Genomic DNA, 17,726 nt, shown 5'->3' with positions numbered 1-17,726 from the left:
AGAGCAAGTATATTCCAAGCCTCATCTCTGACTGGGAATGGAAGGCTGTCCTCACCCCACATTTCAGGGAGTAGCCAGCAGGTGAGGGGAGGATGTCGAGATAGAAGAAGCCTCTCAGGACCCACAGCGTCATAGCACTTGGTTGCCACGTATACCCCCTAAGGGTTAAGGATGGCCTGGACCTCATTCAAGAAAACAGACTGAAAAGTTCCTCACTTTGCGAGTCCAAAGCCCATGAAGAATCATCCTTTGCCTGGGCAACCAGCCTTGCACCTGGTTCCCCCCCAGAAGGTTCTGGTGGGTCCTTAGGCATGAGGACGGGGAAGGACCTGCTCTGTGGGAAGAGAGGAAATCAGGGCCTGGAGGCTTGGGGTCTCTCCCCCTCTTCTGCAGGACCCTCCTAAGGGCAGCCAGCCACGTCTGTCAAGTCCAGGGCCCATGCTCAAATCGGTTCACATCCCTCAAGCTACAGTGGGTGAGAACATCACCCTGCCCACAGTGAGCTCCCAGCGGGGTGACAAGACCTGTGGGCATTTGAGCTGCAACAGGGGAACAGCCGCAGAAGAAAGGCACGCTCAGACTGGGTTGGGGAGAAGGGGCCCTGGGGTCAGCGACCCCTGAGCAGGGAGCTGCGGTCTCCTGTGGGCCTGCCTGCTAATGTCGGCACTGACTGTCCCCTCCTAACCCCACCTGCAGTTCATGGGAGGCTGGTTCGCACATCCGATTTTCAAGAATGGGGATTACCCCGAGGTGATGAAGACACGGGTCCGTGACAGGAGCTTGGCGGCAGGCCTCAACAAGTCTCGGTAGGTCCTGGCGCCACGCACTCAGCCATGAGAGCTGGGAGGAAGTCTGCTCTGTGGTGCCCAGCTGAGGCTCCCGGGTGTACGGCACAGTGATGAGAAGCATGGCTGTTGGGGTCAGAGAGGCGTGCCTTAGCCGTGTCTGTCTATCTGAGCTTCCTTGCTTGCCGGGAAGATTACTCGCGAGTGTGTATGTGAAGCGCTTAGCCCAGGACCTGGCATGGCTGTGACAGGCAGTTGAGACAAAAGGCACTTGCCCTTATTATTCTTCTTCAGAATAGCCAGGAAATCCGTCCCCAGGGCACCTACTTCTTAGCGACCCACCATCTCACTCCAAGGACAAATTCCGCAGCTCATCCTATCCTATTTCATCACCTTAGGAGTGAATGTGGGTAGCAATGGGTGACTCTTAGCCGAGTGCTTTTTGTCCTTTGGCCAGCGGGTGGCAATGGCTTGCACCGAGGCAGTCCTACTTCCGTCAAGGAAGTAACAGCAACATCAGCAACAGCTAACATTTATCCATCTTCTATCGGCACTTTCACTCCTATTTAAAGATGAGTAAGCTGAAGCACAAACATTATGGCAAGATCGCCCAGCTGTTCAGTGATGGAGCTGGGATTTGAAAGCAGGCTGTCTGACTGCAGGGCCCATGCTCAGTTTAAGAGTCGTCCAGCTGGGGATTAGAGATGTGGTGTGGGGAAGGGGACGCAGCGCCCTGGCCTTCTGGGAACACACTCACAAGCTCCAAGGTAGCTCATGTGACCATAAGAAGGGGAGGGGAGGGTAAAAGAATTCAAAAGGCAAGCATTCCTAACACAGCCTTTGAGTCTTATACAGCCCACCTGTGAGGATGAAATAATCCATCCTGGCCCTTAAAATGCACGCGTGTGCTGGCCTGGTTAGGGCAAGTCCTGCTGAGCCAAAAGGTCTGATCTGTCAACCCTGGTCTCCAACAAGCAAGGAGTGCTCCAGTCCATTAACACAACCTTGCTGAGCACCTACTGTGTACCCAGGCCAGGGCCAGGCCCGGCAGGGTCCACACAAAGAGGGGGTTTCAAATATGGTTCCTCAAGTGCTGACACACTGGCTGGAAGACAGTGACCTTCATCGCTCCAAGGAATTCTATTCCCCAATTTCTTCATGCAAGGAAAACTCAGAGGAGATCAGGACAGGCTGGGTAGACCAGGAGACTTCACGAGACAAGATGGGACGTCAGCTGAGCCTGGGCCTTGACAAGGAACAGCATTTGGGAGAGCAGAGGCCCTTCCATCCAATGGGGAGGGGTGTGAGCAACGGCCTAGAGGTCGGAATGAGTGGGACACCTGCAGCTGGAATTCGGGAGACTTGGCCCAGTAGTGGTGGGAGGGTCAAGGCCACAGGGTGGTGGGCCTGGAGGCCGAGCGCAGGGGCTCAGCCTGATGCCATGGGACCTGAGGAGCCCCTGCTGGCTCCTGCGCAGGGAAGTAAAGGTGTGGGTGCGGGGGCTTAGTTTTGCCCCAGTATTTCAGAAACCCCAGGGAGGGAAGGTTCTTCCCCAGGTTAATGGTAGCAGAAAGGTCAAGGTGAGGTGTCAGGCACCTAAGCAGGGCATTCTCTAGGCACCCCTAAACCTGCAGCATGTAGTCAGGATTTGGGTGAGACGAACCTCTAAGTGTTGCACAGAAGTGCATGTTGATCTAATTGTATAGAAAAGTCTCACTAAGAATACATGGAAAGAATGTCTACGTGTGTATAACTGAGTCACTTTGCTGTACGGCAGAAATTGGTGCTACACTGTACATCAACTATACTTCAATTTAAAAAAAATGAATACAAGGAAAATATCCCACCAGATGTTTAAAAAGAAAGTGCAGGGCTTCCCTGGTGGTGCAGTTGTTAAGAATCCGCCTGCCAATACAGGGGACACGGGTTCGAGCCGGGAGGGAAGGTTCTTCCCCAGGTTAATGGTAGCAGAAAGGTCAAGGTGAGGTGTCAGGCACCTAAGCAGGGCATTCTCTAGGCAACCCTAAACCTGCAGCATGTAGTCAGGATTTGGGTGAGACGAACCTCTAAGTGTTGCACAGAAGTGCATGTTGATCTAATTGTATAGAAAAGTCTCACTAAGAATACATGGAAAGAATGTCTACGTGTGTATAACTGAGTCACTTTGCTGTACGGCAGAAATTGGTGCTACACTGTACATCAACTATACTTCAATTTAAAAAAAATGAATACAAGGAAAATATCCCACCAGATGTTTAAAAAGAAAGTGCAGGGCTTCCCTGGTGGTGCAGTTGTTAAGAATCCGCCTGCCAATACAGGGGACACGGGTTCGAGCCCTGGTCTGGGAAGATCCCACATGCCGCGGAGCAACTAAGCCCGTGCTCTAGAACCCACAAGCCACAACTACTGAGCCCGCAAACCACAACTACTGAAGCCCGTGCGCCCAGAGCCCATGCTCCACAACGAGAAGCCACCACAATGAGAAGCCCGTGCACCGCAAAGAAGAGTAGCCCCCGCTCACCGCAACCAGAGAAAGCCCGCTTGCATTAACGAAGACCCAACACAGTCAAAAATAAATTAACTAATTTTTTTAAAAGTGCAGTGAAATCATGTGAGCAGAAAAGTCCAAATCTCAAAAGTTCAATCAATTCAATTTGTAAAAGTATTTCCCCTACTAATGAGGACTGACTTTGGAGAAAAGTAGCACGCCTAAACAAACCACAGTAAAAACTTGCAACAGGGAGAGAGGGTCTTGCAACGACAGAGGGAGGCGAGGTCTGTAGTCTGATAGGAGGAGGCTCAGGCGCTTTCAGCAGCAGCTGGGAGGGTCTCTCCTTGCTCCCGGTCAGAGGCCTGTAGTCACCTCCAGGTACCTGAGTTTAGAGCCCTCCACCAACACCCCACAGCACATTCTCTTCCCAAACCCCACGTCCTTAACGGCCCTTTCCGTCCAGGCTCCCTGAGTTCACAGAGAGTGAGAAGAGGAGGATCAACGGTACCTATGACTTTTTTGGGTTCAATCACTACACCACTGTCCTGGCCTACGATCTCAACTATGCCTCTTGGATCTCTTCCTTTGATGCAGACAGGTAAGGAAGGGTGCCTGGAACAATCTCTGGAAAAGACAGCAAAGTGCTCCTCTTCTCTCACTTAGAGGCCTGTACAGCCTCTGAAACTGCCTCCTGATGCTGTGTATCCTGGGGGTTTTGCAAGATGAGCCCCATCTCCTGAGATACCTAAAAGAACCTCTATCAGTCAGATAGTAATTCAGGCTAGGCTTTCCAAGATGCTTTCCATTTAAAGCAGACAGGCTTAGAGTTTTTAAAAACATTTAAAAAAAACTTTTTTTTCTTTCAGTTTTCTTTTTTCATCAGATTTGTTTCACTTACCAGATGTTATTTCAGTCAAAATAACAAGCTTCTTTTTTCCTTTTGAGGGTAGAGGTTAAACTATTATTTCTGTATTACAAATAATATATGTTCACAGTAGAAACAGTGGAAAGCAAGAATAGGAAATTCTTGAGTGTCATTTCAGAAGTATATATGTGTGTGTATGGGTGTACTACCTCTCTCTATATATATTTATATTATATACAGTTTATATACTATATAGTTATACAGAAATGTTTATTACAAAAAAACCAGGATAATTATGTGTGCACACTGTTTTGTCCCTTTTCTGACAAGCATCTTTCCCCATCAGTAGCTGTGACTCTGTCTGGGTTCTTTCTTTGGAAACAAGCGCTGACATCCCCACTGCATCCTGCAACCTACCAGTCAGGCTTGCTGAGCAGGGCTGAGAGGCCTCCCTGCTGCTCCCCGTTTACGCACCCACTTGACTCTTGCTGCCTCTTGGGTCCTGGGACTGTCTCCCCAGGCACCTGTGCTCAAGCTTATGAAATGCCCCACATGCAGTTCAGGTGAACAATAAATCCAGCTCCTGATAAAACGCAACGTTTTTTTTTTCCTGAAGGATTTGGACGTTAAGAAATATTTAAATCGCTGTTCCTCATAATGAAATGCATGAGCTCTGCCCCCACAGAGCTCCCTCTGGCACAACCTGATGTCCTCTCCTTGCCCATCGCTGGAGAGAGAGGAAGGGTCTTGGGCACTTGAGGCAGGTCCCAGCATATCTACCCCATCATCACATGAATGGGGGCCCAAATACTGGTGCCTGTGGCTGTGCCTGTGGCCTGCGGGTGGCATTGACCAGATGTAGGTGACTCAAGGGAGCCTCTTCTCTGAAGACATAGCACTCACATCCCATGGGAGATTACGGTAAGGGAAACTCAGAGCCCTTTCACATCTAGTGTGAGGTGTGGCCTGTTAACAGAGCCGTGGAGGGTTAGATCCATGAGTAAAACCATTCCTCTGTACAGGTAGAAAGCAGAATAGAGAGCTTAGGTGGCCTGTCCAAAGTTACACCAGCACTGACTGATGCCACTACAACTAGTGAAAAGAGAATCTAAGGCCTTTTGACTCTTCTAGGTGTAGCTACGACTCTCGAGTCTAGGCAAAAATCTAGGTTTTTTTCTAGTGTAAATCCTGTTTTACGTTTTGTGCAGAGGGCCTCCTAGGATTTACAAATCGAGACCTAATCCTTAGCGTTTGAACTCGTAGGGGAGTTGCCTCCATCACAGATCGCTCTTGGCCAGACTCTGGCTCCTTCTGGCTGAAGATGACACCTTTCGGCTTCAGGAGGATCCTGAACTGGTTAAAGGAGGAGTACAACAACCCTCCGATCTACGTAACAGAAAATGGAGTGTCCCAGCGCGAAGAATCAGACCTCAATGACACTGCTAGGATCTACTACCTCCGCAGTTACATCAACGAGGCGCTTAAAGGTATGCCAGGCCCCCGCCCTTCCTCCAAGTGCACCTTTCACTGCTGGAAACATATGCTAACGCCTGCAGTCAGGGCAGTACTGCATCCACAAGCCCCAGATGAGAAAGACGAGGCTTCTAGCTCCTTTTGGGTTTAAGCCTTTGGGGCTGCACACTAAGATTCTTCCTTCCTAGATTTAAGCTCAGCAAGCAAACCCTGTTGCCTGATACAGCTAGACCCGAGTTCTTGGCCTGTCATTCGCTCTGCTTGATCCTCTGGTGTCAATGTCCCTGAACAGCAGTGCCCTCCTGAGGACAGTCTGGGCAGGGGCCAGGTGGAATGGGCTGGAGGGATTGTCTGTATGATCTTTTGTTCCCCAAGCAAAAGTTTGAGGCCCTTAGCTCAGCAGAACAACTTGGGATGGGACTATGACACGGAAATGGTAAGTAATGCTGAGTAAAAGAAACGATTAGAAAATCTTATTCCAGATAAAATATTTTCCGAGGGCCATTTTTCTATAGGGAAGAGCATTAACACTCTAAGGCTCTGTCCAAGACCAATAACCCATGATGTGAAGACAAGGAGGATTACAGATGACCCAGCAGGATTTAGTCTACCCATGTTCCTGACTCCCATTCAGGGCTGAGCCTTTCTAGAAAATGCAGATGGCTCTGCAGTATCACCCATGGAGGACCAGCTAACGATTCCTGCATGCGAAGGGTGGGCAGCTCTCGTAAAGAGCTGAAAAAAGCTCACCTTGACCTCCACGCAGGGACTGTAGGAAAGCTGTGGGCAGGCACGGCCTCAGTAGGCCTGGTGGAAAGGTGTCTTGGAAGACCAGGGAAACTTAGGCTGGGGCCTCTCTTTGGGCAGCTGTGCAGGATAAGGTGGACCTTCGAGGATACACGGTTTGGACTCTGATGGACAACTTTGAGTGGGCCACAGGCTTCGCAGAGAAGTTCGGTGTGCATTTCGTGAACTATACTGACACTTCTCTGCCAAGGATCCCCAAAGCGTCGGCCAAGTTCTACGCCTCCATAGTCCGGTGCAACGGCTTCCCTGACCCCGCTGCAGGGCCACACCCTTGTCTGCAGCAAGGTGAGACATGGCTCTGGGAGGGACAAAAGCCAGAGGGGGAGGGGCAAGGGGGCCTGTTTCTATTTTCTTCTAGTTTACTACCCTCCTCTCTGCCTCTCCATCCCCTTCATTCATTCAACCAACATTTCTGTTCTTTGAATGCTCCAGACATTCTTAGGATGGAACAAAGGAATTAGGGTTAAAGTTACATCGAGAAACTAGGCCCCGGTCTGGGAACAGCAGGTCTAGATTCTTGTCCCAGCCCTACCACTAACTTGCCGTGCAGCCTTAGGCAAGAAACTAGGCGAACGCTGGGCAGATGCAAGGATCAAACACCGTGCCTGGCACAATGTAAGGTGGCCAATGTTTGCTGAGTGACTGAAAAAGTATAAATTACTATACAAATTAAGAGACAATTATCCAGTATAGATTATACTCTAATCACTGAGAGGGATGCTTCAAAACTAAAACGACGTGACTTCCTTCAGAGGCTCATAACTCAGTGTGAAGGATTCGTATCGTCACCTCCGCAATGTGCTCACCCTGTAGGCTTCTCTACTGCAAGGATCTGGCTCGGGCTTAATCTAGGTTAACATACATCTGATAACTCCGTCTGTACTGGTGCACACACTGCCTCTGTTGTCCTCTCCTAGATGCTGAGCCCACCGCCAGTCCCATGAGAGAAGAGGATGTTCAGTTCCTGGGGCTCAGGCTGGGTACAACAGAGGCCCAGACAGCACTGTATGTACTCTTTGCTCTAATGCTTCTTGGAGTCTCTGGTGTGGCATTTCTGTCCTACAAGTACTGTATGTGCTCCAAGCAAAAGCAAACACCACCAGATGAACAGGTTACCACCTCCTCCAGTTCTGCAAAACAGGCCTAGTTTCTTTGAAGCCTTTGCCACCTCCAGGACCACTGAGGATCTTATACAAAGTCTCTGCACTATTAGATACTAATTAAACTTGAAGGATTTCAAGTCTCTGATTAAAATGGAAATATCTCCACCTTGCCCCAGTATCAGGAATTCACTTGGGCATTAGATGACCCTGAGAGTGGCTCTTGTGGAAATAAGTAGATACTGAATGCGTCTACTGGTTCTGTGAGCCACTGAACTGGGCTGTTTTAATTTTCAGAGATTTTAAAGGCGAAAACATTAGTAAGAACCATAGCAATCCTTTTCATAAACAATCAACTGCAATGTCATCTCCTGCCCTCTCTCTTCAAGCTCCCTCCCAGACTCTTATCTTGTGTTTCTCAGAAACTAAAAAAGGTGCTATTAACTGTGTCCTATCTTCTATGGGTGCTTCTCCTTGAGAAGGCAGGTTCCACAGAAGTTATGACTGTCTGCTTATATAGCTTCACCACAGTAATCCTCTGCTGTTTCAGCTTCTGGAGGCCAGAGGGCCACGTCTCAGTGTCCCTGGCAGGCACATTTTGGAGACAGGGCAGAGGAAACACACCTGCTGCATTTGTGTGCTCATTCACAAAACATATGCTGAGTAGCAGTGAGTCTTTCTTCATCAATGCCCCTCGGAGGTGCTACTCAGTCACAGTATGGAACACTCAAAATTGTTTAGTCTATATATTCTTTCTAGATATCTGGGAGAATGTTTTTTTAAAAACAGAGCAGGGGCCTCCCTGGTGGCGCAGTGGTTGCGCGTCCGCCTGCCGATGCAGGGGAACCGGGTTCGCGCCCCGGCCTGGGAGGATCCCACGTGCCGCGGAGCGGCTGGGCCCGTGAGCCATGGCCGCTGAGCCTGCGTGTCCGGAGCCTGTGCTCCGCAGCGGGAGAGGCCACGACAGAGGGAGGCCCGCATACCACAAAAAAAAAAAAAAAAAAACAGAGCAGTTTTCAACTGGTTTTAAAAGGCCAATCACACTCGAAATTTTGCTTCTTGTAAGCGTTCCTTACCTGAATTGTATCTATAGAAAATTCCTATCAAAATGTTCCACTGCCGTGGGCCCCAACCTGACAGTCAGAATTGCGGGGCACAAGCATTTTTCTCCTACCAATAGACAGAAAAAGTTTATCAGATGGGGTGAAGATGGTTCTAAAAGTGGTATCAGAGACATTCGTATAAGCTGTCAATTACACCTAAAGTCAATATAACTTTTTTTTTAGGGGGGGGCGGGACATGAAAAAGAATAATATAAAGTTTCACATGAAACAAACGAGAAAAGATCCAGGATAAATCTGGGGGGAAAAAGAATATAAAATATATTATAAAGCTAATTATAAAAAGTAGTTTTGAAACAGAGAGAATAGAAAGATCAACAAAGGAAAAAAGAGCCGAGACAGACCAGCCACGCGTGGGAACGGTGCATGACAGAGGCGGCCTGCCAAATCGGGGGCGGGGGGCAGGTGGATGATGGACCACTCCATAAATGGAGGTGGCTCACAGGTTAGCTCTTGAGGATGTTAGCCACAGGCGGGGGGAAGGGAGCTGCATCCCTTACTTGGATACAAGATGTAAATGTAAAAAAATGAAACCACGAGAATGCTAGAATAGATGGGTGAATTTTTTTTAAATTACTTTCTGAAATGGGAAAAGTATTTTATAATCAAGACTTAAGACCCAGAGGCCATAAAGAAAAACACTGATACAGGACCACATAAAAATTGTGGCAAGAAATTACCATCAACATACTCATCAAAAGATGAACAGGGAGAAGATATTTATAGCATATGCTAGACAAAGGGCTAACTTACTTAATATACATGAAATTATAAATCAGTAAGAAAAATGATAAACACAAAATGAAAGCAAACACAGGCAGTTCTCAGAAGATAAATCAATATCAATAATATTAAAAGATGCTCACCTTCATTCATAATCAACACAATGCATATAAAATGCATACAGTTTTTCATTTATCATGTTGACAAAGATGAAAAAGTATAATACAGTACTGCCAAGGATGTGGGGAAATCAACATCCTCCTACCTGTTAGCTGCTGTAAATTCAGAGCCTTTACAGGAGGCAATTCCCCAGCATTTTTTATAATCCAAACTGCAAACACCCTTTGACTCAGTGATGTTCAAGTATATTTCCACAGCTAAGAAGACACCTTCCTAAAGATGTTCACTGTAGCAATGTTTGTAATAGAAAAACAAACACAAGCACAAAAACTGTAATAACCAATGAACGCAACCAGAGAATGGGTAAGTTTATCAAGTGAAATGCTTTGCAGCCGTTAATAAGAATGAGGTAGCTATGTGTTGATGGGGAAAGATCTTCAAGACTGTACGTAAAAAAGCAAGATGCAGAGTAGTATATATATAATATGATCCCATTTATTTAAAAAATAAAGATTACATATTTGCTTATGTATGCATAAAATTTTTCTGAAAACTACAAAAGAAACTGCTAATAGAGGTTACTTCTGGGGACCAGAACTGGGGATAGGATACAAAGAGGAAGATGTCATTTTATAGCCTTCCATACGGTGTTGAATTTACCATGTACACTTTTTAAAATATAAAATTGAGGAAGGATCCTCTCACTCAAAGACTGTGGGGCTTCCCTGGTGGCGCAGTGGTTGCGTGTCCGCCTGCCGATGCAGGGGAACCGGGTTCGCGCCCCGGTCCGGGAGGATCCCACATGCCGCGGAGCGGCTGGGCCCGTGAGCCATGGCCGCTGGGCCTGCGCGTCCGGAGCCTGTGCTCCGCAACGGGAGAGGCTACGACAGAGGGAGGCCCGCATACCACAAAGAAAAAAAAAAAAAAAAAAAAAAGACTGTGAATTGTTCTTTTATGTATGTTTCTCTAAGAATCTCTATTTGTTTTTTTTCAAGGCACACTTGGCTATTTATTCACATATTGCTATGTTTTTAAAGACGACAAACCTTTACTTAAATGGGATGCTTGCTGGAGATGTTTCTTTTTCAAGCTCACTTTTTAAATTATGGAAGTAATTTCATTACAGAAAATTGAGAACACATATAAGGATGCAAAAAAGAACTAAAATTATAACCACTCTTACCACCATTAACGTTTGGTGTGTTTTCTTTTTTCTTTACATTATGTTAATACATGGTACTACCTCTATATAAAATGTGTTTATAAAGCTGAGATCAGGGCTTCCCTGGTGGCGCTGTGGTTGAGAGTCCGCCTGCCGATGCAGGGGACACGGGTTCGTGCCCTGGTCCGGGAGGATCCCACATGCCGCGGAGCGGCTGGGCCTGCGAGCCGTGGCCGCTGAGCCTGCACGTCCGGAGCCTGTGCTCCGCAACGGGAGAGGCCACAACAGTGAGAGGCCCGCGTACCACAAAAAAAAAAAAAAAAAAAAAAAAAAAGCTGAGATCATACTGTACCTACAGCTCTGTATCCTGCTTTTTTCCCCCGAATGCATAACAGGTACTCAATAAATATGTTAAACTGAATTGCTGAATTAGTATTGTGCCATTTCTCCTCAGCAAAAGTTAATTCTGCAGAAGGCATTTAGTTGGTCTCTAATTCTGAAGTAAAATAAATAAAACTTAACATGTTTATACCTAAATTTTGCCTGCATTTATGGTCATTCCTTCGAAAAACTTATTAGATCAAAGAGCATGAAATATTTAAGGTTTCTGACAATGTTTTTCAGAAAGATTATCCCAGTTTTCACTCCTACCAACAACGTACCTGGTCTCACTGTTTCCTTGCCAACACTATTACCATTTTTTAAAGTCACTGTTACTTCATAGGTGAAAAACGAAGTTTGCTCTGGGAAAATTTCTTCCTCCCATTACAAAATAAAGTCAGAGTCCTTCTATTCCAATCTAAACACAAAAGATTAGAAGAGGAACAGTCAAACTTACTCCCTTTTTCAAACATTCTTAATGTCTCCACCACCACAAACATATAGTAGCATGTTAGTCAAATTAAGAACCTAAAATTCTTAAGAATAACCAAATGAGCAAATGGCAGATCTTAATTCCCTACTTCTTGTCCTACAATACAGGTACTTCAGTTCTTTGAAGAGTGATTATCATTATTGAGAGCAAAACTTCAGTATAAAGGTGACAGAGAACTAGTTGTAGACCAGCAGTTGTTTTGTCTGATGAGAACAAAGACCATAACATTATGCAAACAAAGCGATGCCTCCCTGACTTAGGAGAGACAGTAACATACCATCGGTGTGTGTCAGAAAATTTCTTCCTGCAGTGATATTTAAGATAAGGTGGTCACCTCCTTTCCTGGGGTAGTTCCAGAGCAGTACAGGGGGGTAGGGGGGTATCAGAGACACATGACCTCCACAGAGCCCTGTGCAACAAAAAGATGCTAGGATAACAAATTGGAAAAGATTTTTTTATTCAGTGTTTAAGTAAGATTAAAAACTACAAGATTTTGCTTGCAGCTGATGAGCAAGAAGAGAAAAGTTAAACCCAAATTATCATCTGATTGGCTAGTTAAAACGCTCTGACTCAAAATCAAATTATTCAGTGACATACCAGTTACTTTGTGTGGGCTGAGGAGTTCTGGAGCAAAACAGCCCTAAACAAAACATATCATCTGAGAGCACAGGGCTAATGGGCATATGAAATACTAAACAAGAAAGCTGATAAAGGGAGGCTGTCGCAGACCTTTTGTTATTTTAGGCTTCTAGCAGTTGGTTACCATATACAAGGACCTAGCAGCCAGTTATTTTATCTCTTGACTTGTCTGAGGCTAAACAACTTTAACCCACTAAGCAGGAATAAAAAGACACTTCGTAGATGAGTTGGAAAACATAAAGCAGTCCCACTTCTCCAGTAGAATTTTAGTTGAATTAAATCATAAGAGAAACTGATTACTGCACATATTGTACTTGTCACACTACATCTGTTGAGTAGAATTTCCATTCCAAGTGTTGTTTTCATCTTCACCATCGTCTTGAGTCCTCAATCTGTATATCTTGCCCTCCTTTTTAAAGTCTTCCCCCCGTTTCTCCAGCACTCTTTTTCTGACTGGTTCCCTGATATAACAAAAGAGGGAGGAAAGAAGATGATATAAAATGAAAACAGCAGTAACACAAAGCCATTTCCTTTAAACTGCCATTAGTATAGTTTAAGGAAAGTCCATGGAGATCATTATATCTAACGCAGTATTAGACTTTATACATTTTTGGCGGTGTAACTTCATCTGTTCTCTAAGCCAAACTAGTCACATCACGTTGTCCATGTATTTCTTGGTGACTCACTAAGTTTTAGAAAACTGGGACCACTTGCCAACTAAATATTATTTATGCAAGCTGATGTATCTACTAAAATATTTATTTATAACTTACACAACACCCTAGAGGCTATCCCAAACTCCATTCATAGCTTAATATACAAAAATGGTCAGTTAGCAATTTTCAATCCTTTCAGAATCTTTAAGAGTGATTTATTTCTGCATGGACAATTTAGAACAAACAGTTCTTCATCTGAAAATGGAAAGGAAACAGGTGAAATCTACGCTAATACATTCTCCAACACTAGAGGGGAAGGGAGAGAAAAACAAAAACCAGTAGTGGAACACGAAGCTTCACCTGCTCGGATATACATTCATCCCATCCTTTGCCCCAACCCAAGACCTTTTCCCTTACCTGAAATAAAGTTTTGAAACCCACACAGCAAGCTCTTCTATATGACAGTAATTCAGGATGAAATGCTTCCATTCATTGCTCAGTAAGAGCTCTGAAATTCAGACCTAACAAGACCTAGTTTGAATGCTGTTCTAAAACTAGAGAACAATTTCTCTGTCCCCACTTGAGTAATGTACTTGTCTTCCTGCTTAATAGTTAAGAAAGAAATAAAGATAATATTGTGACTGGGCTGATACAGCCTTTAACACAAACTGTCATCTAGAGAGTCAAAAGGACACAAGATTAGGGATCTCCTTACAGCAGACTAAGGCACGGATTTTCATTACTCACCACATATGATTGGTGTGAGGATTTGCTATTAATGGCCCAATAAAGTATTGAACAGTACTAGGTATATATTGTAATAAATTGTGCTATTAATTATTAGAAGGGGGGTATAATCTTGAATTCTAAGAAAATACTTCCTGTAAACCACTTTCAAATATGTAGAATTTTAACAGAGGTATGAGCTAAGATCATTAGTGCTGTCTATCAGTATTACCATTCAAACCCTGGCCATCTCCAACAAAAGTAAGGCCTCTTGGTTAAGGAACTAGTCCAAAATAACTCTCTGAAGAGTTATTTCATTTTCAAGTGAACATCCAGTTTGGTCCTTCTCTGAATGACTCAGAGGAGGCAGTTAAATTATCTACAGCACAATGATCCCTCTAAAGTAATCATGCAAGATGACTGTGAGAAATTAATGAAGTATCTTGTCAGACAAAACATGGATAACAAGAAAAGATATTACTGTTCAGACCTGAAAAAAATATGCCTTTTGTTATGGGATAAAAAGAATTCAATAAATGAAATAATAAAATCAGTAGCAGTGAAGATGCTTTCCATGGAATAGGTTTTAGAAAGATGGCTGAGAAAACGCAGGTATTGAGCTTCCCAGAACATGTTGGGTTTTCCCCCTTATACAGAGAAAAGGCAAAGTATCCATAACAAAATTTTTCATTTTGAATAAAGCATTGGGCATTACTAACATGTTTTGCAAATGGGGAAAATACAAACAAATACCTTTTTTCTGAGTTGCTAGACGATGCAAGGTTTGAGGATTCCAATGATGCTGCTCTCACTGAGGTCTGTGCAGGAGGAGGATTACTAAATAAGAAGTTGCTAATCAATCTCCAGATGGCAAGGAATGGGTAAAGTACTGTCCCCAAGAATGTCCAAAAGTCGCCACTGGAAGAATGTACCATGGATGTGGTTGGTCTTCCTGCCTAAAAATTAAGAAAGAACCTAGATAAAGACGACATCGGCCCAACCACATCACACTCAAGGTTCCAGATAAACTTTTTTTTTTTTTTTTTTGGGGCACGTGGGCCTCTCACTGTTGTGGCCTCTCCTGCCGCGGAGCACAGGCTCCGGACGCACAGGCCCGCGGCCATGGCTCACGGGCCCAGCCGCTCCGCGGCATGTGGGATCTTCCCAGACCGGGGCACGAACCCGTGTCCCCTGCATCGGCAGGCGGATTCTCAACCACTGCGCCACCAGGGAAGCCCAGATAAACTTTTTTACCTGGCAAAGTCCTGTGGATTTTAGTTTACTGCAAGAAGGTAAAACTGCCATCTTTTGCTGTTTCTCAAGTGTATAAACTTCTAGGAACTCCTGGAGCTCTTTTTCTTTAAAGGAGTAATCACAACACAGAAACTAGAAAGTAGTTTCTCAGTGAAATGAACCAATTATTTTTGAAGAGAACTAAACTTTTGTAATGAAATTAACAATTTTGATTTTAAAAGTCTTTCTTAATGATTTTTTAAAAGGGAAAGGTTTCAGATCCCAATGAATACAATTAATCCTGATTACTGGAGGACTGTTTTAGGTGTGGGGCTATAGTTCAGGATCTGGGTAAACTACAGTAGTCCCCCCGCTTACCTGCAGGGGATACTTTCCAAGACCCCCAGTGGATGCCTGAAACCATGGATAGTACCAAACCCTACATATACTATGTTTTTCTCTATACATACATACCTGTGATAAAGTTTAATTTATAAATTAGGCACAATAAGGGACTAGCAAAATTGCCAGCATCATCAGTCTTGAGCTTTGGAGCCATCATTAAGTAAAATTAGGGTTCCTTGAACACAAGCACTGCAATATTTCGACAGTTTATCCGATAACCAAGAGGGCCAGAAAGCGACTAATGAGCAGGTAACGTATAGAGCGTGGATACGCTGGACAAAGGGATGATTCATGTTCCAGATGGGACAACACACCATTTCATCACACTACTCACAACAGCCCGCAATTTAGAACTTATGAATTGTTTATTTCTGGAGTTTTCCATGTAATGTTTTCAAAGTGCAGTTGGCCATGAGTAACTGAAAGCACGGAAGGAGAAACTGCGGGTTAGGGGGCACTACCATATACTAACCAAGATATGGAAGACCCAAGCTCTCATCCCAGCTCTGGCACTTAAGGTGGCACCTTGGCAAAATTATTTAAGGTTCTGAGCCTTTTTCTTAAACAGAGATTAAAATATTGTTAGGATCAGATGGGATTAATATGTTTAAAAATGAATGTTATTTTTAGATTAAAGTGTTTCTTAAAAAATTGGTAAACAGTACTCATATACTCATACATAAATAAATGACACCAAGTCAGTAGATTAGGCAGATATTCTACATTTCTTTTCCTCTCCTACTGGTTGTTTTTTGTACATGAAAATAGATGAGGGAAAAAGTTGAAAATTTATATTGTGTCTCACTAGCAAAAGAAATATAAAGCCCAGGATAATGGAACAATAAATTGATCTAACATTTTTTGATAATTTGGATTTTAATTACCCACAGTACACTTTTCACCTTCCCTTCCTCTAACTGTACGAAAAGATCAAGAGCAGAACAAACAGGACTGTAAGAACAGAAAAAACATACATGCATTTACATACCGGCAACAGTACCACTGAAGCACTTGGGGCAAGTTCCAAATCCAGTAATTTCTTTTTATAATCTTCTTTGGTAAATTCCCTCCTGGGAAACATTGTTGCTAATGAAAAATTACCGTAAGTGTTGCCAATAGTCTGTAACATAACAATAAGTTTTAAAACCTTACAGTGGAACCTTTTTAAAGTAAGATATTACGAACGCATATGCATCCAAAATGACTGCTTTAATTTTAAAAGTTCACTTAAATGTAAAATAAAAAATCATTTATAAAAACTTTGTGCTTCAAAAAATAGCTGAAGGCTATCAAATCCAAATAGTACTTAAAAGCTTTTAAAACTCAAAAGTGACCACGAAATAGCAAGAATGTTTCCTAAGACTATATAAATACACTGAATAAAAATGAACAATTATATATCTTAAGTATGACTGCAGTTTGCAATTAGAGTTTTCACTGTCCTTTGGCAAGCTTACATTGATATCTCACAAATACCCATTTGGATTGTAGGTATTTTGTATTAAAAATCTGGAATAGACCAGAATTTCCCTCATATTATACATATGACAGGAGTTTTTGCCTCCTCCTTGTCTCAGAGAGTAAATGGTCCGTAATCAACCCATACTACACACATAATCCCAGGTCCAGGAATTTACAGTGGGCAAGCATCACAGTCACTTTCACAATGTTAAATCACCTATACTTATAAAATCTTCCAAAGGAAGAGTCTAACTTCTGTTTTTTGTAATTTTTTACTCTAGGTCATACTACCTCTCACTGTTCTCACTCAACATAAGGTCACAAAATTAGGTCACTGTACTGAGATGAAGTTCTAATAGGACTGATGCAATTAAAGATCTTTCTTTTTTTACTCATGTGATTCACTCTTCACTTACCTGTGGCAGAAGCACCCCATTTGGGGAGGCCCCAAATGGGGCTCCAAGGCAAAAGAAGGATGAAAGAGACTATCTGGAGTTGATTCTACTATAAAGCTTGGGGAAAAGGGTTATTAAAATAACTTTTTATACTGTCCAGCCAAGCTCACCAGTGGAAGAAGGCATATAACTTTTTAGGCATCCTTTTCTTGGGACCTATAAGTGAGATGGCAGACTAAATGCAGAAGAGGTCTAGCAGAAAAGTCTGAATCCTAATTTTAATCTTGAAGTGATACGTAAAACAAATACCGGTATGTATAATAAGCCTAGATCCTAAAGGACATCTGATGCCTCATTTTGAAAACGTAATCAATCAGAGAGTAAAAACTAACTGGAAAATACTCATATCTTCTCTTCTAAGATGTCAATTTCACAACCATTCAGATCTTGAATAAGGCCATGTTCTGGAAGTAAATTCCTGAAGAAGATACTTGCTGCCAAATAAAGATTATTGATCTTTAGGTTTGACCAACTGGCAGATGGTGGGAAAACTGCCAGCCCCAAAGCATTCTAAGCAACTTGCAGAAAATTCAGAGAGAGGACTAAGAAAAACTGCATCTTTTACAGAGGACAACTCCTTCAGATTAGACTTTTGGAAAATCACTTGCTTTTCATTCCTCCAACTGAATG

General features: G+C 43.7%; 2 protein-coding genes across 4 annotated transcripts in view; one reads left to right on the top strand and one right to left on the bottom strand.

Annotated features, from left to right (window-relative positions):
- LCT (lactase) overlaps nt 1-8,582 on the top strand; it is a 73,654-nt gene extending 65,072 nt beyond the window's left edge. For both annotated transcript variants that reach the window (XM_007129484.3, XM_028477447.2), the window contains 5 exons: nt 697-806; nt 3,740-3,874; nt 5,405-5,628; nt 6,482-6,706; nt 7,339-8,582. In XM_007129484.3, the coding sequence (XP_007129546.1) occupies nt 697-806; nt 3,740-3,874; nt 5,405-5,628; nt 6,482-6,706; nt 7,339-7,568 (924 nt within the window). In that variant the 3' untranslated portion in view covers nt 7,569-8,582. The remainder of the gene's footprint in view (nt 1-696; nt 807-3,739; nt 3,875-5,404; nt 5,629-6,481; nt 6,707-7,338) is intronic.
- A 1,047-nt stretch (nt 8,583-9,629) lies between these two features.
- The window catches only part of UBXN4 (UBX domain protein 4), a 34,482-nt gene continuing 26,385 nt past the window's right edge, over nt 9,630-17,726 (bottom strand). The window contains exons 11-13 of one of the 2 annotated variants that reach the window (XM_024122272.3): nt 16,169-16,300; nt 14,296-14,498; nt 9,630-12,621 (exon numbers count right to left, since the gene is read on the bottom strand). In XM_024122272.3, coding sequence (XP_023978040.1) covers nt 12,483-12,621; nt 14,296-14,498; nt 16,169-16,300 — 474 coding nt within the window. In that variant the 3' untranslated portion in view covers nt 9,630-12,482. The remainder of the gene's footprint in view (nt 12,622-14,295; nt 14,499-16,168; nt 16,301-17,726) is intronic. The other variant, XM_024122273.3, reaches the window with a different exon arrangement.

The sequence above is a fragment of the Physeter macrocephalus genome, chromosome 2 (assembly GCF_002837175.3).
Source record: "Physeter macrocephalus isolate SW-GA chromosome 2, ASM283717v5, whole genome shotgun sequence".
In the NCBI taxonomy this organism is placed as follows: Eukaryota; Metazoa; Chordata; class Mammalia; order Artiodactyla; family Physeteridae; genus Physeter; species Physeter macrocephalus.
This window is presented reverse-complemented; position numbering and strand designations above follow the sequence as displayed.